We start from the raw sequence: 27632 nt of genomic DNA, 5'->3' as shown, positions 1-27632 counted from the left end.
ATCTTAAATAAAGCCCAGTTACATATACCAGTTTTAAACACTTTCATCTCAATTCTGTCTACTTTGATACCTTTTAACTTTGGTCTTCATTAAGATCTAATCAATAAACTTTGGTCTTACAGGAGGAGTCTCAGAAGTTTTTTCTTTCCTTCCTTTATTTCCTGTCCATTTTATCAATTTATATAAAGGGCTCTAGGGTCCCCAGAGTGGGGTTGAGCCAAGGAACTCAGGCCCTTTGGCCCAAATAGTTGCTGGTTGGCTATCTCAGTGTAAATTTTTTTGTTCCCTTTATATGTGAAAGGGAAGGTTGCTCTGTCTTGTCCAACTCTTTCCGACCCCATGGACTATATATAGTCCATGGAATTTTCCAGTCCAGAATACTGGAGTGGGTAGCCGTTCCTTTCTCCAGGGGATCTTCCCAACCCAGGGATCAAACCCAGGTCTCCAACATTGCAGGTGGATTCTTTACCAGCTGAGCCACAAGGAAAGCCCTCCTTTTATATAACTCATATTTATTTGTTGTTTAGTCACTAAGTCATGTCCAATTCTTTTGCAACCCCATGGACTGTAGCCCACCAGTCTCCTCTGTCCATGGGATTTCCCAGGTAAGAATACTGGAGTGGGTTCCCATTTCCTTCTGCAGGGGATCTTCCCAACCCAGGGATCAAACCTGCATCTCCTTTATTGGCAGGCAGATTCTTTACCACTGAGCCACCAGGAATGCCCAAATTTATATTTATACTTATTTGTGCATATTTAAACTGTACATAAATGGTACATAAGCTATAAATGGTAAATAGAGGACTTATTTAACTTTTAATGTTGAGGACCAGTGGGGACATCCTTTTTTGTTGTTGGATTTAACCTTAGGAAGTGTAATATCAAAACCTTGTGTTTTAATCACATAAATGCCCATCTTATTTATCCCATTTTAAATAACCATCTAAAGATTTCTTTATTCATTTGACGTAAGTCCTGGTTTAAAAAATTTCTACCTTCTTAGAAAAAGTATCTTTCCTTATAAGTTTATTTCCTGTTAACCATGATTATTCTAATCTTTTTCTTAGCATCTGTAAGACCCATTGAGGGAAAGCACAGACCACAGATAAAACTTCCCAAACCAGTTTTTCTCTGTGTTAAATTAAAGAAATTCTTCAGTATGATCAAAAGATGTGAGCATTTTAAACAACCGTTTCCTGAAAGTTTTAGCCACAGAGCGCAGTCTGTACAGTGTGGCTGGCTAGGTGACCTTGGCCGTGTGACTGAACCACTCAGACCCCCAGTCTTCCTGCTGTAGATGACAGGAGTTGTTCTCTGAGACCGAAGACCAAGGTTCTGTAGTTTGATAGGTTGTCATGTAAACCTTGACATCTTTTAAAAGATAGACAGTCATTACTAATAGGTCTAAAAAAATGAAGTGTTTTGTGTTTCTCACAGGAGGAGCAAATACGACATCCTCATGGAGAAGCTTTCCACTCTACTGAGCGCACGGAATAACCGGACTGAGACCCTGGGAAAGCTGAGGGAGGAACTGGTGAGCTGCCAGGCTGCCCTCGTGCGGGGCTGAACGCGTCCATACCCCGCTGGGCATCTTTGTCAGATGAAGGCTCCGTGCATTGCAGTCGAGAGCTCTGTTACGGACTTGACCACCCCCAGCCCCTCGTGAAACAAGCAGGGTTTTCCTTTGGTTTATACAGAATGAAAAAAGGGCTCAGTCTTTCATTTAAACCCCTCCCGCTCTTGGGTGGCCTTGGTTTTCCCCTGGGGTTTGTGCCAAATCCAGCTATGAAAGTTCCTGTGGAGCGGTGAGTCTGGGCATTAAGATTTACTTTCATAATCGGTTCATTTCATAATCAGGCTTGTCATTTTCTTCCCACTGGTTTTGTAACCGTGTAACTCAGATTGGGGCTTGAAGCTCAGCTTCTTGATGTCTCCTCATAGGAGGAATTCAGGGAGAGACAAAGTGATAGGTCAGAAGTGGATTTACTTAGAGAGGAGCACACTCCGCAGATGGAGTGTGGGCCATCCCCAAAGGCAGAGCAGCCGCGAAATGTGGTGTGGTTGGTTTTTATGGGCTGGGTAGTTTCATAGACTAATGAGTGGGAGGATTATCCCAACTATTTCAGGGGAAGGGATGGGGATTTCCAGGAATTGGGCCACCTCCCACTTTTTGGTCTTTGTTGTTCAGCCTCAGAACTGTCATAGCACCTGTGGGTGTGTCATTTAGCTTGTGATGTGTGATGATGGGCACATTCTGAGGCTCAAGATCTAGTGGAAGTCCAGCTGTCACCATCTTGGACTTAATTTGGTTCTAATCAGTTTGTGTCATGTCCCTGGGCTGTGTCATTCTTTTAAAGTGTGTGCCCTGCCTCCTTTCCTCCTGTTTGAGGTTTCTTTTTTTTTTTTTTTAATTTGTTTGCTAGCTGGATCTCAGTTTCAGCTGAGAGACCTTTAGTTGTGGCTTGCAAATTCTTAGCTGCACCACATTGCATCTAGTTCCTGACCGGGCCCCCTGCATCGGGAGCTCAGTCTTAGTGGCTGGACCACCAGGGAAGGACCCCGTTTCCAGTTTTGTACTGAAATAGCAGAGTGACTGTACTGAGAAGAGCTAAGATGACACAGGAAAAGGCGGTTATGGACGGACCTGCTTCCTCTCTGGGCCCAGGAACCGAGGCAGTGATGGAGAGAGAGTGAGGGGAGACAGCACCGGGGTTGGGGGCCTACTGCTTCCTGTCTGAAGTGAGTGCTCTTTGGTAGAAGTTAGGAAAGAGCTGACACTGGAAATGGGAGGAAAATAAGATTGCCCTGCAGGTGAAACGGTAGGACCTAAAGTCGAGGTTTTCAGAGTCATAGTAATTAGTCCCCAGAAGAGCATGCAGTCTGATGACAGCCTCCAGGAAGATCCTAGCTCCTCACCTGTGCTGCCCTGGGGAGGCTCTGCTCTCTCATCTCACTGTACAGAGAGGGGGGAGGCCTGTCTCCTCTATGGCTCAATTCATCACATGCCCGAGTCTGTTTGAAGCAGAAGTTATGGGGCTTCCCTGATGGTCCAGTGGTTAGGACATCCTGCTCTCACTGCCAAGGGCCTGGGTTCAATCTCTGGTTGGGGAACTAACATCCTATAAGCCACAGGATGAAGCCAAAAAATAAAAAAGCAGAGATTATGAATCAAGACTCGTGGGTCAGATCTGGCCTGTACATTGTTAAGAAGAACTTTGGCATAGCAGTAGGGTCTTTTAAGAAATGAGATTTTGCATCAAAATCTTAAGGTACCAGGTTCTCTTGAAATATCAGAGGCTCTGGCCAGCCTGGGCCTGTGGTCCCTCGTGACAGCAGTTATATGGAGCTGGCTGTTTGCTGGCCAGTGCCCGCTGCCGGCCCCTCCACCCCTGCCCCTTACTTACCTCCTGTCAGCTCTCAGGCACCTAGGCAGTGCCATTTGTCTCTCTGTGAGCCCTGCTGTTGAGGAGGAGGAAGTATTTCTCAGTATCTGAGTGTCTGTCAAAAGTGGGGAGTAAAAGGTAAACTGACAAGGCCTCTTACTGAGAGATTCTAGTCCAGAATAAGGAAACTCCTACATGCTCAGTGAAGAAATATCTGCCCGCTGTATTCTTTCTATTGTCTGTCCAGCCCATATGGACACCGGAGATTGATACCCTCTGCCCTCCAGGGTCACTCAAGGGTGGAGAGAGGGGGTGGGTCTGGTCTCAGGTCAGCACTGGGGAAGAGCTAAGTGAAGAATTTGATTGATATAGGACATTGTTTATTCATTTATTTATTCATTCATTCAACAAATATTCTTCTTTATTTATTTTTGGCTGTGCTGGGTCTTCGTGCTGTGGTTTCTTTTCTCCAGTTATGGCAAGCAGGGGCTCCTCTCTAGTTGCTTCTCTTGTTTCAGCCAGCAGACTCTAGAGGATGGGCTCAGTCATGGTGGCTCAGAGGCTCAGTCACTCCGCAGCATGTGGGATCTTCACAGATCAGGGATCAAACCTGCATTGGCAGGCGGTTTCTTTACCACTGACGCCCTAGGAAACCCTCAACAAATACTTCAGTGAGTGTCCACTTGGAGTCAGAACTATATTCCACAGCACAGTGACAAAAATTAACGAGGGTGACAGTCTCAGGCTGTTGCAGAGCCATCTGATTGGAGAAACTGACGTGACCACACACTCAGGCCAGACTGTTCCTTGGAAGGATGCGTCTGAGCTCCGTGAAAGGAGAGCTGGGAGAAGCTTTGTAGAGCGAGTTGCAGCTGCGCTGGCCTTTGTAGATGAGGTGAGCCCCAAGGAGACAGAGGAGACTGGCTGGAGCAAAGGCGTGGGGCTCTGGGAGGCGCTGGGGGTTTCCGAGGTTGGCAGTGACCCAGGGGCAGCCAGGCAGCAGTGTGCCCCTCGGGAGTGGTAAGAGAGGCTGCTGGAAAGGAAAGTTGGGGCCAGGTAAGGAAGGTCTCAAGTGCCAGGCTGAGGAGTTGGGTTTCAGCCTTAAGCCTGAGGAATTGCTGGTGGCAGTTTCTAAGCAGAGATGACGCAGAAGTACGTGCGTGCTCAGTCGTGTCTGACTGTGGGATTCCATGAACTAGAGCCAATCAGGCTCCTCTATCCATGGGATTTTCCAAGCAAGAATACTAGAATGGGTTGCCATTTCCTACTCCGGGGCATCTTCCTGACCCAAGGATCGAACCCAGGTCTCCTGCATCGCAGGTGGACTCTTCACCCTCTGAGCCACCAAGAAGTCCAGAAGAAAGTTTAGGAAATAAGCTGGTGGGCAGAGGGGAGGTTGGAGGCAGGGTGTGGAGGTGGGTGTTGTGGCCTCAGGGTAGGGGCTGACTTGGTGAGGGGCTGACGCCAGGGTGTGAGTGTTGGGGGAGAGGGACAAAGGAGAAGGAATCTGTTGTCTGACTTGAGTGACAGCCCCTCCCTAGGGTGGACCAGAGCTTGAGGGTGGGCTCCTGCTGGCAGGGACCCTGTGTGCTGACCACCCACCATGAGGACAGCCCTGCACATGTAAACGTTCAGCCTGTGTTTGTTGAATGAATATATGACTGAGGGAGACAGTTCAGAAAGAGGAGTGAGTTTGCTCAAGGATGAGGCGTGTAACAGTTGTTATTTTTTTTTTTCCCCTCACTGTGGGGCTTGTGGGATCTTAGTTCTCCAACCTGGGATCAAACCCTCACCCCCTGCCTACATTGGAAGCATGGAGTCTTAGCCATTGGATCACCGGAGAAGTCTCATGACATATTTGATTGTAGGATTTATAGAGTATGGAGATCTTCTGGGACTTTGACTTGGTAATAATGTCTAATCAGTTAGCTGGAAATAGGGGTCAGAGAAGGCTGACCAGGATTTAGTAAATAATTAGCCTCCGGACGAGGTGGATGCTGTGAATATGGATGCTGTATTTCAGGGGAAGTGGGAGGGAGGCTAACCTCTCTCCTTAGCTGGGCAGATTGTGCAAGTCTTCTGTGGCAGCCCCCCCACAAGGGAAGGACTCCATCACCCTCCATCCTGTGGGCAGGTCATGGAAGTCCTCCTTGGCAGCTCCCCTGTAGGGTGGTCCAGGGCTCAGGGCTGTATGTAGAGGGCTGTGGTTTGATGGATGGGTGTCTGCAGGGTCTTTCCACGGTGCTGGGGGCACAGCTAGATTTACGATAGGTGCCAGTTATGTGCCAGGGGACTGAATGCACCGTCTGTGAGTCGTCTGTATTTCTTTGATGACCATATGTTCTGCTGCCGAGCAGCCAGGCTAATGTGAGAAGTGATCACGTGTATGGGGCCACAGCAGCCCTGGGCCATGTGCTCGCTCTCTCCCCCCAGAGTGTAAAAGGGAACCTGGGAGATGCCACAGACCACTCTTAGCAGCGCTTCCTGAGGTTCAGGTGATCACCTGCCTCACTGATCCAGAGGTGGCAAAGTCAAATGGCTAGTAGTGGCCTGGAGGGTGGTGTGAATTATTTGAGGGAGTTCCCTGGTGGCCTGGAGGTTAGGAGTCAGCGCTTTCACTGCTGTGGCCCATGTTCCGTTCCTGGCCAGGGGAACCTGAATTCCTGGAAGCCATGCGGTACAGCCAAAAACAACAAAAAATTTTTCTTGACATCAGTACAGATTCAAGAAATCTTTCACTTTCCTCTTAGCTATTGTTGACAGAAAAGCAGCACAAAAAGGATGATAAACAGGAACTGACCTTCAGCCTCACGGTGTAAGGGGTCTGATGGCTGGAGAAGGCTGGGGCGTCTGGGCCCGGTGTGCGTGTCTTGAAGGAGCAGCTGGTCCTTACCTCCCGCTGGCTACTGTTGTGATGAACCACAAGCTAGGACTTGTTGCCACATCCTGTTTTCTGAGAGAAGCCAGAATCTGTTGTATTTTTTTTTCCATTTTTCTTTTTTAACATGATATCTCTCACTTTTCAATGTTGGCAAGTAAATTACTTTCTTCAAAAAAAAAACCTCATGTAGATGGAAACACATAGCCTGCACTGGTGGCGGCTATTTGGTAACCCTGACATCTTTAGGAGTAGATATGGTTATTTTGGTTTTTCTAGTGGACCACAAGGGAGGTCCCTAAAGGTTTTTTCTTTTTTTAATCTACAAGTTTTTTAATTAAAATTTTTTTTCTTCTTTCACTGCTTGTGGGAGTTGTGTGTATGTCTGTATATATCTAATAATAATTTAATAGTAGGGACTTCCCTGGTGGTCCAGTGGTTAAGATTCCATGCTTCCACTGCAGGGGCCAAGGGTTCGATCCCTGGTCAGGGAACTCAGATCCTGCATGCTACATGGCATGGCCTCCCACTCCCAGAAATTAATAGTACACTTTCTTGGTTAAAAAACCAAAACACTTATGAAGACGTATATGGTGGAAATCTTCTGGTGCTGCCCCCATTTGCCTAGTTCTCACCCCTTTCAGGTATATCCTTTCAGGATCTTTTCAGGCAAATCTTTTTCCCCCTTTCATCATCAAAAAGTAGCACGGTCTCTGTGCTGCTCCGGACTCATTTTGTTCTCGGGACAAGGTGGCTGGGCAGTATTTTCTCATTAGTGCCCCCAGTGTTTCCTCATTCAAGATCATCAGATAACGGATTCCCCCTTGTTCATTTACATGACCCTCTGGTGGTTTCACATAGCTTGCTTGTACCTAACCACCGCATTTAAATGTTGCAGGGACTGTGCGAGAGGACGTTCAAGCGTCTGTACCAGTATATGCTGAACGCGGGGCTGGCCAAAGTGGTGCCTCTTCCCTTAAAGGAGATCCACCCTGAACGTGGGCCTTGCAAGACCAAGAAAGGTAAAGGCAGTCTCAGCTGTCCACTGGGCTGCTCGGCCGGCTTTCACTTCTCACTTCTAAGCACCAGCCTGTCTTCTTACCACATTCTGCCCTGCGGTGGGATGCCATCATGTTATTTATTCAACTCTTTTATTCCTCAGTGCCTGTCTTAGGACCTTCTATATATAAAGCACTCAGGAAATGTTTGCTGAATGAAACCTATGCTGATTTTCAGCAAACATGTCCTGTATGGATGTCCCTCCAACATCTCCCATTCCTGGTGTCCAGAAACCAAGTTCCTCTTTTCCTTCTTATCTAAACCCTCTTATTCATCCTTCAGCCGGTGTTTTTTAAATACCTGATCTGTGTTGCATGATCGCATTTTCTAGCCCTGCAAGGTAGGTGTCATTATCACCATTTTAAAGGTAAGAAAATTAAATTTAAGAGATGATGAGTAATATACATGAGGTTAAGCAATCAGAAAGTGGCACAGGTGAGATTTGAACCTTGTAGGAAAGTTAAACTAAGGACGATGGACTATGAAACTTTAAAAACTTTCTTTAGTCCTTTACTTTTTCTCTGTTCTTGATTTTTATCCCATGCACCCTCTGGACTAACGAAAGTCATTTGAAAAGCTGAGGGTCATAGCTCTCAGTAAAAGATGACAGAAGGAATAGATGTGTTTATCTGTACTCTTCCCAGTTCTTCCCTAGTGATCACAGGAATGTAAAAGGAATAAACCCAAGTACAAAGAGAATAGGACAGGATGTGACAGCAAAGAGATTGTCAGCTTTTTGTGCTCAGAGGCAGATAGATAAATGATAACTGGCCAAGCAGACTGGGAAACTGAATGCCTGTGCAGGACAGTAGCCAAGAACGGAAACCTCAAACCTGAAATAAACCAGGGCCCTCTGAAAACCCCAGTTTGGATGGGGCTAAGTCTGTATGAAGAGCCTTTGCACCCCCCAGGTCCCTCCCCAACTTGGTGTAACAGGTAGCAAGCCGGTTCCCACGAAGACAAAAGTCTGGGCTTTGTGGCTTAGCAGTCTTTCCTCATTAGCACCTCCAGTGAATCCTCATTCCTTGGCCATACCTCCAGAGAGGATGCACCAGGGACTTCCTGGTGGTCCAGTGGTTAAGCTTCCACCTGCCAACCCAGGTGACACGTTGGGAAGACCCCACATGCTGAGGCACAGTGAAGCCCATATGCCACAGCCGTGAAGCCCCTGGACCCTAGTGCCTCTGCGCCTCTGCAAAGAGGAACCCCTGCTCACTGCAGCTAGAGAATGCCCACAGGAGGCACTGAAGACCCAGTGCAGCTATGGTAAATAGGTAAATAAGTGTTTTAAAAGAGAGAGAAGATGCACTGGAGGCTTTCGAGACTCTCAGACATGAGACACAGCCGGGACAGGATACAGAGCTGATAACAGGCGATGTGTAATCTCCATACACGTGAGGTAGGAGTTCTCACTGCATTCCCCCGTGGCTCCTAGAACACTGGCAGCCAGGCTTACACAGTCTCCGAGGCCAGAAGCTGGAGGATTCTTTTCTGTAGAAACTGACCAGTCCAAGAGAAAAGTTTTTTGGATCTTGAAATTTAGGGGTTTCCTAGTACAGTAGCCAGCTTGTGCCTGTTCACCCTTCATGGAAGTCCACACACTGGCATTCTCTCCCCTTTCCTCCTCCCCAGCCTGCAAAACACAGATCTTTTAATATATTTTAGTGCAGCATTTTAATGTTTCATCAAGCAGCTGAGAACTCTTAACATGAATGTAAGAGACACAAATTAACCTAGGAAATAGAAGCAAAGTGAGGAGCAGAGGAAAACGAAGGGAGAAGAGAAGATACTGCATCCAAGAAACCAGAGCGAGAGGCTATGAATAAAGGAGGGACATGTAGAAAATAAAAACGAGTTCTTAGAAATAAATATGACTACGGCAGTACAGGAGACTTGGGTTTGATCCCTGGGTCAGGGAGATCCCCTGGAGGAGGGCGGGGATTCTTGCCACTCCAGTATTCTTGCCTGGGAAATCCCCATGAAGAGAGGAGCATGATGGGCTACAGTCAGTGGTGTTGCAGAGAGTTGGACATGACTGAGTGACTAAGCACAGCACATTGCAATGAAAGAGTTAGTGGAAGGAAAGATAGTGAGAGAAAGTTGAGAAAATCTCCCCAGGAAGAATAGAAACTCAAAAGGAATAGAAACAGGAGAGTTCAGTTGAAAATACGAAGCTGAGCCTAAAAGATCCAAACTCCACACAGTTGGGGCTTGAGTTGGGGGTGGAGGAAAAGAGTGTGTTCAGGAGAGTAGAAAGGAGGAGATGACAGACAGGAAATGACAGACATGGAATTTTTCCCAGATCTGAAGGAGTCAAGTTCTAGATCAAAAGACCCCACAGACGTCTAGCATGTTGAACATGAAGAAACCCACACCAAGATCTGACAGACTGAGTCTTCAGAAGTCTGGGGCCAGAGAGCCTCCAGAGAGGAGATATCTGACTGCCCCAGTAGTAACAGAAGCTGGAGACCTTGGAGCCGCACATCAACTTTCTGAAAGGGATGGACTTTCACTTTGGACATCTTTATTCACCTTTATCATCAACGAGGTGTGAAAACATTTTCATACAAGAGGATTGGAAACAATTCATCTCTCATCATCCAAGTTCCCTTTTAGGAAGCCACAGGAGGATGTATGCCATCAAATGACAGACCAAGCCAGGAGCCAGGAAAGCATGGGGTCCAGAAAGAGCGGGGACAAGGGGAGCCCTGGGGAGATGATGAAGGGAAATCCTTGTGAGTGACACCAGGAGAGCAGGAGTCCATACAGAGCATTGGGTGGCTGGTGCCTGTGGACGTGTGCAGGGACAGTTATGTGGCGGCAGTGATTCTGAGTATTAGTGATCTGTACAGAGAAAACTAAGCAAATGGGGAAAACAGATACAAACACCAGGTAAAACTAAAAGATGTATAGTTTTAAAAACTTAGAGCCTAGCACGTAACCTAAGGAGACTGCTAGCAGCTCTGGAGAATGTGTGCTGAGTGGGGACAGACCGGAGCTCTGTGCCTGCCGGAGGGGGGTGGTGTGCCTTCTGAGTTACTGAACTGCCAGTCCGAGGGAGCCATGTCTCTTCCTTCACTTCCTCGTTCAGTTACTGGAATCACTGCCCACCCTGTCTCACTTCCTTGTGTCTGAAAGTCTTGTGAAGGAGATGGTAACACACAGATATGCCCACAGAACAGGTGTATAAAAACCAGGAGCCCCTGGAGATAGGGAAGCCCCGCCTTGAGCAGACTTCATCTTTTAAGTGTCTTTGGTGCTGAGTAGATGTATGACTGGTTGAATGACTGGAATTCCTCAAGGGAAGGAGTGGGGAGCATCAGTCTTTGGTAGACAGGAAAGTAGGACGTCCCACTGGCTCCTGAGCAGGCAAGAAAAGAAAAGGCTCCGGGAACTGAGAGGTGTGCTAGGTTTTTCCACCTAGCATTTGACTTGGAAATAGGATTATCTGAATGCTGAAAATAGCGTGACCTATGGCTCTAATAAGCATTTTAATTTCCTGACCTATGGAAAGAAAGTCACTTTGGTGGCTCAAATGGTAAAGAATCTGCCTGCAGTGCAGGAGACCTGGGTTCGATCCCTGGGTTGGGAAGATCCCCTGGAGTGTGCATGGCAATCCACTGTGGTATTCTTGCCTGGAGAATTCCATGGACAGAGGAACCTGGTGGGCTACAGTCCATGAGGTCACAAAGAGTCAGACACAACTGAGCGACTGACACACACATTCAAAGAAAGGCGTTAAATATAAGCAGATGAATCTAAGGGAAAAAAAGCTTTAAATATATATGTGAACACACACACACGCACACACACACATTTATTTATTTATTATTTATTTAGCTGGGTCTCTCCATGGTTGAGGTCCCTGTGTTACAGGAAAGAGAATGTGGTGTGACAGGATGCTTATATCCCAGATCACGTCCAAGTCCCTGGGACAGTCACCAATATGAGTTCTTGGCTTCACCATGAGAAAGGATTCAAGAGTGAGCCATAATAAAGTGAAAAAAGGTTTATTCAGGGAGGAATCACTCCATAGACAGAGTGTGGGCCATCTTGGAAGGCAAGAGAAAAACCAGGGTATGGGTTTGTCAGTTTTTATAGGGGCGAGTAGTTACATAGGCTAATGAATGGGAGGAGTATTCCTGCTATTTGGGGGAAGAAGTGGGGATTTCCAGGATTTGAGCCACGGCCCCCTTTTTGACCTTTGTGGTCATGGCCCCTCTGGGCGTGTCATTAGCGTGCTGATATGTTATACTGAGGCAGAAGGCCTAGTGGAAGACAACCTTGCACCCAGTTGATTCTAATCAGTTTATGTCACGTGGATGGCTTTGTCATTCTCCTAGAAGTTGCACCTGCCCCCTCTAGCTAGGTCTCACCTAGAAATTCAGACTTGCCCCTTTGAAACTAGCAGATTCCTGAATGGACTTTGATGTACGACAGCCTGGGTTGGAATTCTTGTCCTGTCACTTCCTACTGGAATTTCCTTCGAGTTTTGACCGCTCTCTGCCTCAGTTTCCTCATCAGGATTATCTGGAATAGTACTACAGCTTCTTTCCAGAGTGTCCTGGGACTTAAAGGAGACAGTATGCCCAGAGCAGGGCCTTTAGGCCACCTCTGACAGTGTGTTTTGTTGGCCTCGTGGAGTTTAACTGTAGTTGTTGGCATTTAAAAATCAGAAATTTGACCTACAAAGTCAGACTTTCCGCTTCTCTCTAAAAATAAAACCAGGCAACACTGAACTTCATTTCTTTAGTAGCAGTTAGCGAGGCAGAGAGGTGCCACCCCCTCGAGAGGACTTACCTTCCCCATTTACCAAGGGCACCCTGTCTCCTGCTGTGTAACCCACAGCGGCTTCACTCGGGTATGTCATCTGCCTGAAGCTTCAAGGTGTGTTCACATCACAAGATGAGTGACCCTCATTCCCCGAGGCCCAAAGCCAGGAAGGAGGGTGAGCACGACTCACAGCACCGACTGGGTGCTAAGGATGGCAGTGGTAAGGTTAGGAGGGCAAATACCTAAACTGATGAGAGGACAGCATTTTTAGATTGTCATGCACACACTCAATGAGCCCATTCTGACCATTCAGGAGGCTCATCTCATCCTAAAATGTGATGCCAATACCTGGGCTCTCTGTACACTGATGCTGAACAGAAATCTGGGGAAACAGAGTTATGGAGGAGAACGAAAGAGTGGCTTTATTTCTTTGCCAGGCAAAGAAGGAACATAGTAGGCTGGCTCCTCAAAAACTGTACCCCCTTCCCTGGGGAACAGGGAGAGGTCTTGTGGGCAAGGCTTGTGGTCCGGGGTTGCTGATATGGATCAGGGCAGTGAAGGGCTTGCATTCTTCTGATGGACTGATGGTGATGTAAGTGGCACATGGTAAAGAATCCGCCTGCCAACGCAGGAGACACAAGAGCTTCAGGTTCAGTCACTGGGTCAGGAAGATCCCCTGGAGAAGGAAAGGGCAAACCCCTCCTGTATTCTCGCCTGGAAACTTCCATGGGCGGGTGACAGTCCATGAGGTTGCAGAGTTGGACATGCCTGAGCACAGTAGGAGTCATCATCAGCACCTCAGGTCCCGCAGGTCAGGGTCTCCACGCTGTGGGCAGCGTGCCATCCTGGTAACCACTCCCACCTGGAGGGGCTTTGAAGACATTGCTGTGTGTGTCTGCTGGTGAGGAAACAGAACCTCGCCCCAAGGCTGCTCTTAACTCTTTGTTTCTCCCTAGTCTTTGTTTCATCCCCTGCTTGGATAAGCCCTTTGGAACTCAAGGAATGTCTTGGAGGCTGAAAGAAGGATGTTTCCTGTAATCAGAGAAATAGGGGACACAGAAAGGCTTTGAGTCCAGGCGCCCCACAGGGCCCAGCTTGGTATCTGGTTACCACCTCTCAGCTGTGCGAGTTCGCAGACTCCCCTCCCTTCCCCTGCCACGTTATTTATCTGTGTGAGTTTTTTCCCAGCTAAGTCAGGAGCTCCTTGAGGGTGGTGGCCCCACCCCTCACATAATTTCTGTCCTTGATGCCCCTGCTGTGCTGTCGCTCAGTCGTGTCTTGACTCTTTGCCCGCCAGGCTGTTCCATCCATGGGGATTCTCCAGGCACGAATACTGGAGTGGGTTGCCATGCCCTCCTCCAGGGGATCTTCTCAACTCAGGGATCGAACCCAGGTCTCCCACATTGCAGGCAGATTCTTTACTGTCTGGGCCACCAGAGAAGCCAACGCCTGTGCATTGTCTGTTGGGAACAGGATAGAAAGTGAAAGTGTTAGTCCTGTAGTTCTGGCTGACTCTTTGCAACCCCATGGACGCTAACCTGCCAGACTCCTCTGTCCATAAAATTCTCCAGACAAGAATACTGGAGTGGGTAATCGTTTTCCTCTCCAGGGGATCTTCCCCACTTAGGGATCGAACTCGAATCTCCTGCATTGCAGTCAGATTCTTTACCATCTGAGCCACCAGGGAAGCAGAGCAGGTACTAAGTAAATGTTTAGGGAATTTAATTTAATTAGGCGTCCCTTCAGTGACATTCCTAATGCAAGAGATAAGGGATAACTGCACAGTTTTAGTATATTTTCCTGCCTTGAAGTATGTCCTCCCAGTTTGCAAAATTAACATAAAACCTTTCCTCCCAGCTGTTATGGAGTAAGCAAGACTTAAATAATAAATAAAGATGATGTATTGCTTCATGTAAATTTACAGGTGTGCCTGGATATATACGAGTTGTTTCTAAAAGCCCATAAACAAAGAGTTCGGATTTCGGCATATTTCAAATGCATTACAGAAAGCCGCTGTGACCTGTTTTGCAAAAGCAAGAAAACCTTGGTAATGGAAACATTCACCCTGAACTGATCTGTTTTGCAAATTTGGATTATTCTCTCCAAGTGTTTAGCAGTCATTCTGTGTTTATTAAATTGTGCTGAGAACAGAAGGGAGGAGAAATAGAAGTTAACTTTGTAATCCTCGGAAAAGGGTCACAGTTGGAAGCAGTTAACAGAAGTTGGGTTCCCTGGGGCTGATTGACTGAGGCAGGCATTTAGCGGGTTTCCAGGTTCAGTGGCAAGGTGAGTCCAACTGTGAAGACGTGTTTTAGCATCTTTACCTCCCTATTTATGATGTGGGCTCTTCCCTAAGCTGTCACCCAACAACTCTTCAAAAATAGAGAAACAAGTTCAGCATGATCGCAGAACAAGATCGATAACCAGCTCTAATAATAATAATAATCAGCAAAAATCAGCTCTATTTCTATACCCTTGTAATGAACAATCCAAAAGTGAAATTAAGAAAACAATTCTGTTTGCAATAGCATCAAAAAGAATAAGACAGGAGTAATTAAACAAATACAAAATATATACTTGACAACTATGAAAGATGGTTGACAGAAATCTAAGATATAAGTAAATGGGAAAATATCCCCTAGTCCTATGTCAGAAGACTTAACCTTGTTGCTGCTGCTGCTAAGTCGCTTCAGTCATATCTGACTCTGTGCGACCCCATAGACGGCAGCCCACCAGGCTCCGCCGTCCCTGGGATTCTCCAGGCAAGAACACTGGAGTGGGTTGCCATTTCCTTCTCCATTGCATGAAAGTGAAAAGTGAAAGGGAAGTCGCTCAGTCATGTCAGACTCTTAGCGACCCCATGGACTGCAACCTACTAGGTTCCTCCGTCCGTGGGATTTTCCAGGCAAGAGTACTGGAGTGGGGTGCCATTGCCTTCTCCAACCTTGTTAAGATGCCCCTATTTCCCAAGTTGATCTTCAGATTCTACACAGTTCCTATCAGAATCCCAGCTGACGTCTTTGTAGAAATTGATGTGTGTGTGAATGCTCAGTCGTGTCCAACTCTTTGCAACCTCATGGACTGTAACTTGCCAGGCTCCTCTGCCCATGGGATTCTCCAGGCAAGAATACTGGAGTGGGTTGCCATGCCCTCCTCCAGGGGTTCTTTGGGACCCAGGGATCAAACCTGCTTCTCCTGCATAGGCAGACGGGTTCTTTACCACCCTCCCCACCTGGGAAGTGTCACCTAGAAACTGGTAAGCTAATTCTAAAATTCATATGGAATCGAAGGGTACCTAGAAAGCTAAAACAATCCTGTAAAAGAAGAATCCAATAGGAGATCTCACACATTCCGATTTCAAGACTTACTACAGAGCAGCAGTAATCCAGACAGCATGGTACTTACTGACACAAAGGTAGACCTAGAGATCAATGGGATAGAACTGAGAGTGAGAAATAAACCCACATGGGGAATTCCATGGCCGTCCAGTGGTTGATACTCCATGCTTCCACTTCAGGGAGCACAGGTTCGATCCCTGATGGGGGATCTAAGATCCTGCATGTCATGCAGCGCAGCCAAAAAAATAAACCCACACTTCTATGGTCAACTGACTTTCAGCCAGAGTGCCAAGACCATTCAGTAGAGGAAGAAGCCAATCACAAAAGGCCATTACTGTGTGATTCCTTTTAGGGGAAAATCCAGAATAGGGAATCTAGAAGTAGATAATGAGAGCTGAAGGCTGCAGTGGGGGTGCAGAGGGTTGATAGCTAAAGGATTAGATGAAAATGTTCTAGAATTGACTTGTGATGGGTGCATATACCTGTGAAATACACTAAAAGAAATTGACTTGAACCTATTTGCTGGACCTGAATAGAGACACAGAGAACAGACCTTTGGGCGTAGCTGGGGCAGGAGAAGGTGGGACGAATTGAGAGAGTAGCTTTGGAATATATATATTACCATGTGTAAAATTGGAGAAGGAAATGGCAACCCACTCCAGTATTCTTGCCTAAAGAATTCTGTGGACAGAGGAGCCTGGTGGGCTGCTGTCCATAGGGTCGCACAGAGTCGGACACGACTGAATCGACTTAGCATGCATGCATGTATATGTAAAACAGACAGCTAGTGGGAAGTTGCTGCATAACGCAGGGAGCTCAACCTGGTGCTCTGTGACGACCCAGAAGGATGGGATGGAGTGGGAAGTGGGAGGAAGGTTCAGGAGGGAGGAGACGTGTGTACACCAGGGACTGATTCGTGTTGATGTACAGCAGAAACCAGCAGGACATTGTAAAGCAGTCATCCTCCAATTAAAAGCAAATAAATTTTAGAAGGCGCCCCTTGCCAAAAAAAATTTGACTTGCATCATTTGAACGGGTGTATTGTGTGGCATGTGAATTATGTCTCAAGAAAGCTGTTAAAATTACAATAAAAAATAAAAGCCGAATCCAACAAACACTTGATAAGGTATAGCAAACTAAATTATGGTCATTAAAATGGCAAAAGAGGACATTTTAAAAGTTACAGTAGAATTAAAGTATACAAGCTAAGAAAAAAAGAGAAATGAGCCGTACCAGGAAGGATTAAAATGCAATAAAATAAATGTAAAGGTTTTAAAGAGCTTTGAAACCAGAAAACTGGAATTAAAAAGAATGGAGATCAGAAACAGAGAGGATAAAGGGCGAGCATAAACATGAAAAGAATAGAAGATTGTCAGGAAAATTTAAAGCCTAGACAATGAATTTACTAGAGGGAAAAACAGTTTAGTTAAAAATAGTGATTTCTTTAAGTTAAAAGTGACAAGATTGATTAAAGGACATTAGCTAAACTGTGAAGAGTAATTACCATCATTAATAAATAAGACAAAAGAAACAGACCCTCTAATATGGAAAAAAAAAAGAAACTATTAAAGGCAGCACAGGTGTAGAATCCTGTGACTTATATTCTGGGCCTTGGGTGCCTTCACCCAGGGGTGGAGGTGGTCCTCCTGAGGGGCCCCCATAGGGGGAACCAGTCCTTTCCTCCGTCTCCTCTGTCCCCCCAGGAGGGAACAGGGGCTCAAACCTGCTGGCCTCTCCACTGACCCCCATGAGCAGAAAGATGGGCCTGCCTGGGCCATGCAGTGGAAGGAGCAGGCTGGTGGCAGGTGGGGGGCTGGGGCAAGATCCCAGAGAATCAGACAGGGGCAGACAACAGTAGACTTGCCGAGGAGGTCGATGCAGTCCTTCCAGAACTTTCTATGGTGTAGCCCACTGATGGCTTTGAGGTTTGGGGGATGAGACGGGAAGGTTCCCCGTGCTTGGGAGAGCCTCGAGGCAAGTGCTGGGGCTTGTGAGCACGGGGGCTGGCCTACAGGTGAGCAGCCTGGCCACGGAGGGGTACAAGGGGGCTAAGAAGTGACCGAGTGGCTTCACCACGTAGTGAGGTTTCATTCTTGAACTGTGCCCGGTTCGGAGCCCTCAACAAAGGCCCACTGTGGCCTTCCTGCTCAGCACTGCAGTTTTCACCCAGGCCTTTCCGTCTGTCAGTCACGCTCAAAGAGCTTTGGGAACCAAGCCATCCATCCAGAGGTTGAGGAGGTAGGTGGTCCTCGCACCAGGCATTGAGTGATGTCTGAACCTCTGGGCCAAGGCCATTTCCGCAGGTTCCCAAGCCGGTGTGAGCGCCCTGTGTGCTGTCATCAGGACCCCACAGCAACCTTCGACTCTGATGAGTTGTCTTAGGACGTAAAAAAGAGGGAGGAAAGGGCTGGAGGAGAGTCTGTACTTTGTTAGCCATTTCGTGGGGTGGGGTGGGGTGGAAGACCCATGGAGAAAATATGCTGGGCTCAGAGCCAAGTGTCCGTTCTTCGACTGACAGTTCTTCCTTTTATCGCCCCATCTTCTCAGGGCTGCTCATTCTCCTCATTTCACTGATAAGAAGCTGAAGCACAGATTGCCTGCCTGGGGTCATAGAGCTGGGAAGTGCTGGAGCCGGGAAGGGGGTGGGGTGGGCAGTGACCACAGAGAGTGTGGCTCTTGAGACCTTAGCCATCAGGTCCCTCTGCCTGCCTCCCCCTCCCTGAGAGGCTGGGCCCCACAGACAGGCAGTGGGAGGGGCAAGGGAAGGACCGAGCCGCAGGTGAAGCTCCCAGGGCAGGAGATTCACCCCTCAGGCCTTCCCTCCAGGCCGCCCTCCACATCCAGGGTAACCTGGATGCCTGTGGTGTGAAAAAGCGAAAGTGTTAGGTGCTCAGTCTGGTCTGACTCTTTGCGACCCCATGGACTGTAGCCCACCAGGCTCCTCTGTGCATGGAATTCTCCAGGCAAGAATACTGGAGAGGGTAGCCGTGCCCTCCTCCAGGGGATCTTCCCACAGAGTGAAACATAAATCTCTGCTTGGCTTAGCAACCTTTGGAATCTCGTCATTCTCCCCCTCATTCCCGCCTCCCCCCACCTCAGCCCCTTCCCAAACAGATGGTCCTCTCCCACCTCCATGCCTTTGCTGGTGCCCCTCTTCCTGCTTGGAAAACCTGTCCTGTTCTGCAAAGATCATTCTTCTGTGTCCTTTACTATCCCACCCACATGCCCCCTCCTCTCTCTCCCCCTCTGTGTAGCCCCGGTCCTGTGTCTTTTCTCATCTGCCGGTTCTGTGTGTTCTGGAAGCCGAGCCCTGAGCGCATCATAGCCAGTTCCTCTGTAGTCATCCAGCCAGAGAGCATGCCCTGAGCACTTAGGCTCATTCTCCCCCTTAGTCTTCACCCCAGGGTAGTGTAGACACGCTGTAGAATTATCCCATCTTGTAGACGAGGTTCACTGCTGGTCCACAGTAGAGCTGGAGTACACACCCAGGCCTGCGAGAAGCCACAACCCCCTGGCCTCTGGGTCTCTCAGACATGCCCTTTGCAGGGGCAGGAGCCGTGTCCCATCCCTCTTTATGTGTTGTTGGCCCATCACAGAATAAATATTGTGAAATCAAATTGAAAGACCCCAAGCAGCTTCCTGACATTCCCCCACCCCCCGGGTGACTAGATCTGACACTTGAGCCCCCAAGCTGTGCTTTTCAGAGGTTGTGATGAGTGACAGTTGCAGGCACTACTCACGGAGCATTCTGTGAGGAAGGTACCCTTCTTGTCCCCATTTCATAGCTGAGCAGCCTGAGGCCCAGGGCTCTGTGCTGATCCAGCCTGTAAGTGCCAGAGGCAGGTTCTGACCCAACACACTGACTCCAGAGCGCATGCTTCTCACCCGTTCCATCGCCCTGGGGTGTGGGCTGCAGCCCCGCTCCGTCCTGGGTGCTGCCCCAGTGCTGTCCTTCCATCCCTGGTCAGGCTTCTCTGCCGGACTTCCCTGGCGGCTCAGACGGTAAAGCATCTGCCTGCAATGCAGGAGGCCTGAGTTCGATCCCTGGGTTGGGAGGATCCCCTGGAGAAGGGAATGGCAACCCACTCCGATATTCTTGCCTGGAGAATTCCATGGACAGAGGAGCCTGGTGGGCTGCAGTCCCTGGGGTCACAGAGAGTCAGACACAACCGAGCAACTAGTATTTTCCCTCTGCAGGTCCCCAGGGCACGCCCTTCTCCTTAGGATGTCCCACGGGCTTGCTGTGATTTCAGTGTCCCAGGCTATCTGAATGACTCCCCATCACTGACCAGCCCAGCTCCATTCAGGCCAGGCTGTTGGTGGGGAGACGGGGGTAGCACTCTGAATTTACATAACATCCGCCTGACTTACCAGGAGGGTGTCACTTTGTGACCCTGTAAGAGGAAGTCTGTCCTGGGCTCCTCTGTTGCTTTTGTTTCTTACGGAGTTGATCACAGTCAAGGATACCGCTCTGCTAAGGGGCCAGATGAGAATGTGATACTCATAGTTACTGGTTCCACACCACAGCCACTCTGGGTTTTTCTTTCCAAGGAGCAGTGCTTTCTGATAGAAATGGGAAATTTGCACCCTACCAGGTGGCCAGGTGTGTGAGGAAGGCCACTTGCTGGGTCCAAGGCCCCTGAGATCCCTCGAGCCCTCTGAGCTTCAGTTTCCTTTTTTCCTTTGGACGGTGATGGTAACTTGCAGAAGCCAGGAGATGATTAAGTAAAATAGTCCTGGAAAAGACCTAGCGCAGTGCCCGGATCATCCGGGGTGCTCAGTAAAGATTCTGTGAATCTTCTTCCTTTCTGGGTCTTCAGAATGTGTAAATTAAGGCTCTTTTCCTGCTAAGTTGGTGCACATCCTGAGTCATTGACAGACCTGTGTGCAAGTGCTGACTTTCGTCCATACCACGGAAGTTTTAGCATGTCTGAAATGCCTAGAACTTTGTGTATTTGAAAGCGTGTGCAGTGAGCTGGCCGATTCTCTTTCTCTCGCCTTTTGTTCCTGGAAAGAACGCCCTGCACCCAGGGGTCAGGGGTTATCATCAACAGGCTCGTGCCTCCAGGGTGGTTGCAGGAAATCTCCGTGGCAGAGGCCACATTCATCAGCATAGATGTGCTGACTGGTCTCACTCTGGTCCCTGTGGCTTTGCTGTTAGCTGACTTGTGCTCTATCTAGAACAGTATCCCTAAAAAATGGCAAGCAGGAGCTGAAGCGATTTTAATAATCAAAATCAAGATTCTCTGAGTCGTGAAAAACTCTAGAACATCGGGAAATGGGTTAGTTTATGTAACACTCAGCACATAATGCCTGACCCACGGCAAGAGCTGGGCATTAATGTTAAGTGATGGCTCCGTGCCAGCTCCATGCTAACGTACAGACATTATCTCAGGTCAGGCTAACGCCAATGTGTGAGGCAGAGAGCATGGTCACTTCATTTTACTAAGTGGGGAACAGAGAGCTACAGCAGATCATCTGCCCAAAGTTGCAGAGCTGAGGTTGAACCACGTGTGCCCGACCCAGGAGCGTGTTCATCCCCACCTTCCCTCTGAGCATCCTTCCTTCCTGGCTGTCAGCAGAGGAGACAGCTATGTGGGCAGGAGAAGGCTCTGGTGGCGGATGCCCGTGAGCCCAGTTACCGCCTTGGCGTGAGGAGCAGAAGGCTGACGGTGGAGAGTGTTGTCTTTCGGAGCCTCAGAGACCACGAGTGTACTTGCAGCGTTTCTCCTCTTCCACGTCTGCTTACTTCGAGGGCTGTTCTGTGTATCTTTTCTTGGCTAATTAAGCCCTTAAGGAAGTTATAAAAGTGTGGAAGAAATAACGCTGGACTCTTGCCTGAGAACATGTCCATCTGCCTGCCCTAGGCGCTGCATCGAGCCCCCTCTCAGCAGGCGGCTCTGGCTCCCGGTCCCGCGGATATCTTTGAATTAAGGGCCATATGTGGTCAAAGGTTTAGGGCCTGGGCTCCGAGGCTGAACCGCCCGATACATCCCATTTCCTCACTTGCTGGGGGTGGGGATTTGGGCCAGTCCCTTAGCTCCTCATGTTCTCAAGTATGAAATGGGAATGGTAGCCCATCTCCGAAGGCCATGATGAGGGGTGGCCCACAGGAGGGCTTAGACCAGCCTCAGGGACTGGCAGGTGTCTGCGGAGTGGCTTGTCGTTTAGTCTCTCAGTTGTGCCCGACTCCTTGTGACCTCTTGGACTGTAGACTGCCAGGCTTCTCTGTCCGTGGGATTTCCCAGGCAAGAATACTGGAGTGGGTTGTCATTTCCTTTTCCAGGGGCTCTTCCTGACCCAGGGATCAAGCCCTCGTCTCTTGCATTGGCAGGCGAATTCTTTACTGCCCAGCCACCAGGGAAGCCGTGGTGGCGTGGTTATTGGCTTTAAAGGGAGACGTGTTTCATCCTTGCAGTGATACCGTGCATGCATGCCTGCTTCGTTCCAGACAGTGTTCCAGAGTGGGGTGCTAGGTGGTGGGGTGGACCGATGCGAAAACACAGGCACATTTCCTGTAGTCATTGGAGCTTGTCTGAAGCTGAGGCTGTTGTTTATTTAGTAGGCCGTAACGGCATCTCATTACTCCTTTCATTTGCATGTCTTTGTTTTCTAGTTGTGTATTTTTTTAAAAAAGCAACTTTGTGGAGTCAGTTTTCAGGTCTCGTGCTCCCAGGTGGGCACTTTTCCATGTTCGGACCTTGACGCCACGTGTGGCCTTGCCTCGGGGGCTCTGGCTCTGCTGAAGCCTCGCCAGTTTGTCACGATGGAACCGTGTGTCCGTGTCCCCAGGGACCGACGTCATGGTGCGCTGCCTCAGACTGCTGAAGGAGTTCAAGCGGAAGGTGGACGACGACGACGATGACGAGGACGTCATCTCCAAGGGCGTGCCTCCCGTGGACATCGTGTTCGAGCGGGACATGCTCACGCAGACTTATGAACTCAGTAGGTCCCGTTCCCACACCTGCTTTGGGTCCCGAGCTTTGGGTCAAGACGTGTTTTGGTCTCACGTCAAATGAGGGCCCTGCTGTGGAGAATGTCTTCCATCAGGGAGCAAAGTTGTTTCCCTCGACTTTGGGGTCAGATTTGAGTCTGAACCCTTGCTCTGCCCCTTGTCTGCCGGCTATAGACTTTAACAAGGTCTCTGAGCCTCAGTCCCTTCATCTGTGAAATGGGGCCATTGTCCCCCCTGGCACATAGGACGACTGAATGAGTAGGATTAAAACATCTGATGTACATAGGGACCACAGAAACTATTAGCTATTGCTATTTTTATTCAAAGATTTAAGAGTCACTTTCCAGCTTTTAAAATTGGCCTGGGGTCATTCATTGCAGGCTGGGGATTATAGTGACGAAGGGTGGGGGAACAACCACGTCTCCATCCTGCCCCTCCTTCCCCTAACTTCCCTAACATCTATGTAAGGCAGCCGTGACCCAGGGCCATAGATGCTGTGGCCGCAGGTCCCCTGTAGGGGAGCGTGTCTAGAGTAGCAGGTGAGGGGCTGCAGGAGGTTTGGTTCCATCAGCAGGTATGAAGCAACGAGGCGAATCGGCACACCCTATAGGGAGGGCTTCTGCAAACCTCTCAGACACAGTTTGGGGGTAAAACTGTCCTAACCCTTTCATCCCTAGTTGTAGCAAGTTTCTGGTTCAACATAGGAGAGCATGCTAGTCAACTGTTTGTGTTCTGCTATTTAAATTTTTATGCATGGACAATAAATATAGCAAAACTGCCTTCATTCAGATTGGTTTTGCCTAGCAGCTTTGAGTGTGTGACCCATCAGGAATTGAAAGGGAAATTCTTTCTGAACAGTCACAGAATTTTGCCCCGAAGTCCGCTCTGTAGTTGCTGTGTTTTACTGGAGGGACTCCCGCCCACCCCTGCCCCCACCTCACCAGGTGCCTCCCAATCTCTGAGTGTATTTGAAACAGCTCTTTAGAGGCACATCCAGTAATAGCCCAGCATGTAGCAGGGCAGGGGCTGACATACCAGACAGAGCAAATAATTGCGCAGTTGTCCACTGGTCATTTATTACAGGGCCAAATGGGGTTATTTTCTTCCCTAGCCCCTGCTGGCCGGCAGCTGTTACAGGGTAATACAGTAATCTGTGTCCATGGTGCCTCTGAGTCTACCGAGAAAGACAGGAAAATGAAGAAGTTCTTCATTAAAATTACTTCCATGCTTTTTTACAAAAAAAGCCTCAGGTTAATTTAGCTGAGAAAGTTCATTCATGTGAAAGCACTCACTTCCCGCTGCAAGAGAAAACCAGCGTCCCTGGGACTCGGTGGATCAGGCCTCGGTCACTTGACATTTACAGCTTTGACATGGAGGAGTCAGATAGTGAGCGCTTAGAAATGAGCCATGAGTCGGAATGTTCCGAGTCTTGGGAGCGGAGGGAGAGGGGAGGCGGGGTGTCTTATTCTGTGTGTCGGTTTCCCTGCATTAAAATGTCCATGCCTAGGAAAGGTGGGTGGGAGCTGACCCAGCTTGTGCAGAGGGGCTCCGTGGGAGGCTGGGGGTCAAGTGTATTGTTTCCCGCAGTCGAGCGCCGAGGCACGAAAGGCATTTCCCAGGCTGAAATCCGAGTGGCTATGAACGTGGGAAAGCTGGAAGCCAGAATGCTGTGCCGTCTCCTTCAGAGATTCAAAGTTGTCAAGGTAACAGCGTGAGTCATCCCGCGTGGTATATTGTCTCTGGGTGCCTGTGTGTGTGCACGCGGCGTGGTTCTAAAGGGCTGTCTCAGACGGTCAGGAGCCCAGGTCTCCACCAAGGAAGCTAATGGCTGCCGGGGGAGGGGGCCAAATGCAGCCCACCGGCGTGGCCCCCTCTCCCCGCCGTGGATTTTGTTGGTTTTCAGCTTTTAAAAATTGACTGAGTCATCAGCATTGAAAAGTCAGCGGGAGATGCTGCAGTCTGGGGAGCAGACACCCTCCCCCCCATTCCCCTGTGGAGAGTCAGCTGAGGCTGGCGCCTCCGAGTGCCCCTTGAGATAAAGCAGGTGCCCCCAGACCTCAGTCCCCGCCCCACCCTCCCTCGTTTGTGTCCCTGGCCTGGGTCCTGGGGGCACCGAGTTGGCTAACTGGGTCTGGGATCCCCTTTCGGGACCACACCTGTCTCAGCCCTTTATGTCTCACTCCCTTGTTGCCAGCTTTTGGCCATTTGCTGGACGGCAGTGTTAACAGTTGAACTAATGATTGCAGAGTGCTTAACCCTGTCCTTGGCGTGTGGTTGGCACATGGAAGGCGTCACCCTTTCTGCCATTACGGCCAGAAAGCCCCTTCGCTCTGTTCTAGAAGACAAAAGGGAGTAGGTCAGCTTCACTCCCAAGTCCCATGGCAGTGGCTCAGCAGAGCTGGAGACCCCCAGGCTCTGACTCTGCGTCTTGACAGCAGTTAGAAACTGTCGAAATCTGCCTACTGTTTCCCATGGGCCGAGTTTGTGGTGTCTTAGACACATTGTGTCCCCCGCCCAGGGCTTCATGGAGGACGAAGGGCGGCAGCGGACCACCAAGTACATCTCCTGCGTGTTTGCGGAGGAGAGTGACCTGAGCCGGCAATACGAGAGGGAAAAGGCGCGCAACGAGCTGTTGACCACCGTGAGCCTGGCCTCGGTGCAGGAGGAGTCGCTGCTGCCCGAGGGGGAGGACGCTTTCCTCTCTGAGCTGGACAGTGATGAGGAGGGCGGCGGCGGCAGCAGAAAGAGAAAAGGCAGGAGAGCTCCGCGGGACGCGAGGTCCTTCTCGAACGGCGGTCTCAGGACCCAGCCTCACCACTCCACCCCGAGCAAGGGTAGGGGTGCTCGGGGCGGGGGTGGGCAGGGGTGCACGTTCTCAGTCTGGCTCTGGGGCTGTTCAGTCCAGCGGACACCCGAGGGTGGCCTGGGTGCTGTGCCAACAAGGGACCTGTCGGTGTCACATGCATCACTTAATCTTACGCTTAGGAGAGCCTCGTGTGGTCTGTCTCCAGCCTGCTGTCAAGTCTCTTCCCGTTTGCCCTTGTTCTGTTATATTTTAACTATTAAAGGGATGGAATTCCCTAAACTTCCTCTATCCATTTCCTCCAACAATCTATGTAATCCCTCAGGATTTTAGTTAAATTATGGAAGACGTTTCTGAGACATGTGGATGCTGGGGCTGATGACAGATTTGCAAATCGGGGGTTGGGGGGTTACAGTGGGAGGGGTAGCTTGCTGGCCCACCACCCTCATCTTAAACTGACCACGTAGGCCGCTTTGACCTGGGCAGCTCTGGCCTCGCAGCTGAGCAGGAGCGGCCCCTCTCACTTTCCCCCTGTTGTGGCCATGGTCATCCCACCTACGCCTGTCCTCCGCCTCAGGGGGCTGGAAGGTCATCAACCTGCACCCGTTGAAGAAGCAGTCGTCCTCGGGAGCCGCCGAGGAGCGAGCCTCTCGGGGCACCTTCGGCGGGGACAGCCTGGACACCAGCGGCTCCTCAGAGCTCGGCATGTCCTTGGGCCCCCACGGTGTGGACAGTCACAGTGGCGACATCGCCGTGATCGAAGAGGTCAGGCTGGAAAACTCCAAGGTGAGTCCCACGGGGAGGCCGTTTCCTCCAGGAAGGAGCCTGTGGCAGGCGGGCGTCTGTCTTCTCTTTTCTGTGCTTACGGATCACAACAACAACAAAATCAGTAATAGTAGAAGGGCCACATGCTCAGGCCTGGGGGGTGGGCAGGGAGCAGGGCTCCGCGGGAAGGAGTGCTGTGCTTATTTACCTACCACCGTCACGCAGCCTGCCTTGGCCAGATATCACCTGTTAAGTGCAGAACTTTGACATTTGTCACAGCATACTCTTTTTATTTAAGTTTATTTTGGAGGGAAAAGGTGTATGGCTGCTTTTTTTTTTCCCCTTTAATATTTATTTACTTGGCTCCACCGGGTCTTAGTTGTGTCCTATGGGATCTTTGGCTGTGGTACGCGGGCTCCAGAGTGACCTCAGGAGTTACAGCGCACTGGCTTAGTTACTCCACGGCACACGGGATCTTGGTCCCCCAACCAGGGATTGAACCCGAGTCCCCTCCATGGCGAGGCAGATTCTCAACTTCCGGACTATGGAGGAAGTCCCGGTATGGCTACTTTAAATCATTGGTTTTCACTCTGGGCCTATTTTGCCCCCCAGGGAATATTTGGCAGTGTCTTAATGCAGGAGATGCAAGAGACACAGGTTCAATGCCTGGACCGGGAAGATCCCCTGGAGAAGGAAGTGGGAACCCACTGCAGTATTCTTGCCTGGGAAATCCCATGGACTGAGAAACCCGATGGGCTGCAGTCCATGGGAACGCAAAGCGTCAGAAATGACCGAGCACGTACACAGAGACTTGTCAGTTGTCACCATAGGGAGAGGCTGCTCCTGGCGTCTTGTGGGCAGAGGCCAGGGAGGCTGTGAAATGTCCTAGACTGTGCGGGACAGCCCACAGTGGAGTTACCCGTCCCAGAGTGTCAGCACTGCTGGGGCTGAAAAACCCTGGCTCTAGATGAAAAGCCAGTATCACTTGTCATAGAAAGAAAGTGATCATAAAATAGGTCTGACAAAAACAAAACTTTTTTAGTTCTTTCTGGTCATATCCTATTGCATCCACGGCATTAAAGAATCAAACCAGCACTTTATCTCTGTGTAATTAGAGGGATGGAAAGGCAGCTGGCGCGGGAACACCTCTGTCACTGTGCGGTTCACTGCCCCCAGTACTGTCCTCGGTTCCCTGGAAGTGCCTCGGCTAACGGCCGGCGGCGCCTCAGTCGTCCGGCACAGGACAGACTTGGGACCATCACAGCCTTGGTGTTGTTGCCAGTGTTTGGTTCCGGCTTCACAGCAGCCCTGACGACGAAAGCCAGGTCTGGTCCCGGAGGAGGCGAGCAAAGCCCCCGGGGATGGAGGGACTTGCCTGCTCAGCTAATGACAGAATGGAGATTAGAACCCGTGGGTTTGGCGCTCCCACCCTGCCCTGCTTCTCTCTCTGTCTCTGGCCTGGAAGCCTGAGCTTGGGTCCTGTCCCTACAACAAGGAGGGGTGTGGTGGGGTGTAAGAGAGTGAGGGATTTCGATGGAATTTTCTAGAACCTTCTAGCCATATCCTGTCATCAGATGCCGTGACTCTTTTTCAAGTTGTGATTGGTCTCGTCGGCACCTGAAGCGCCTGCATGTCAGCAGGTGGGGCCCACCAGGTTCCCGAGGGTCTTCCCTGCCGT

The 27632-nt window shown here is 49.6% G+C and overlaps 1 protein-coding gene across 2 annotated transcripts in view; it reads left to right on the top strand.

Annotated features, from left to right (window-relative positions):
- GTF3C1 (general transcription factor IIIC subunit 1) overlaps positions 1 to 27632 on the top strand; it is a 77675-nt gene that overhangs the window by 11422 nt on the left and 38621 nt on the right. For both annotated transcript variants that reach the window (XM_065924544.1, XM_065924543.1), the window contains exons 5-10: positions 1438 to 1534; positions 7160 to 7283; positions 22224 to 22376; positions 23974 to 24089; positions 24905 to 25220; positions 25767 to 25975. In XM_065924544.1, the coding sequence (XP_065780616.1) occupies positions 1438 to 1534; positions 7160 to 7283; positions 22224 to 22376; positions 23974 to 24089; positions 24905 to 25220; positions 25767 to 25975 (1015 nt within the window). The remainder of the gene's footprint in view (positions 1 to 1437; positions 1535 to 7159; positions 7284 to 22223; positions 22377 to 23973; positions 24090 to 24904; positions 25221 to 25766; positions 25976 to 27632) is intronic.

Source organism: Muntiacus reevesi, chromosome 2 (assembly GCF_963930625.1).
Source record: "Muntiacus reevesi chromosome 2, mMunRee1.1, whole genome shotgun sequence".
In the NCBI taxonomy this organism is placed as follows: domain Eukaryota; kingdom Metazoa; phylum Chordata; class Mammalia; order Artiodactyla; family Cervidae; genus Muntiacus; species Muntiacus reevesi.
The sequence above is the reverse complement of the archived record's forward strand: the minus strand, read 5'-3'. Positions and strand labels throughout refer to the sequence as shown.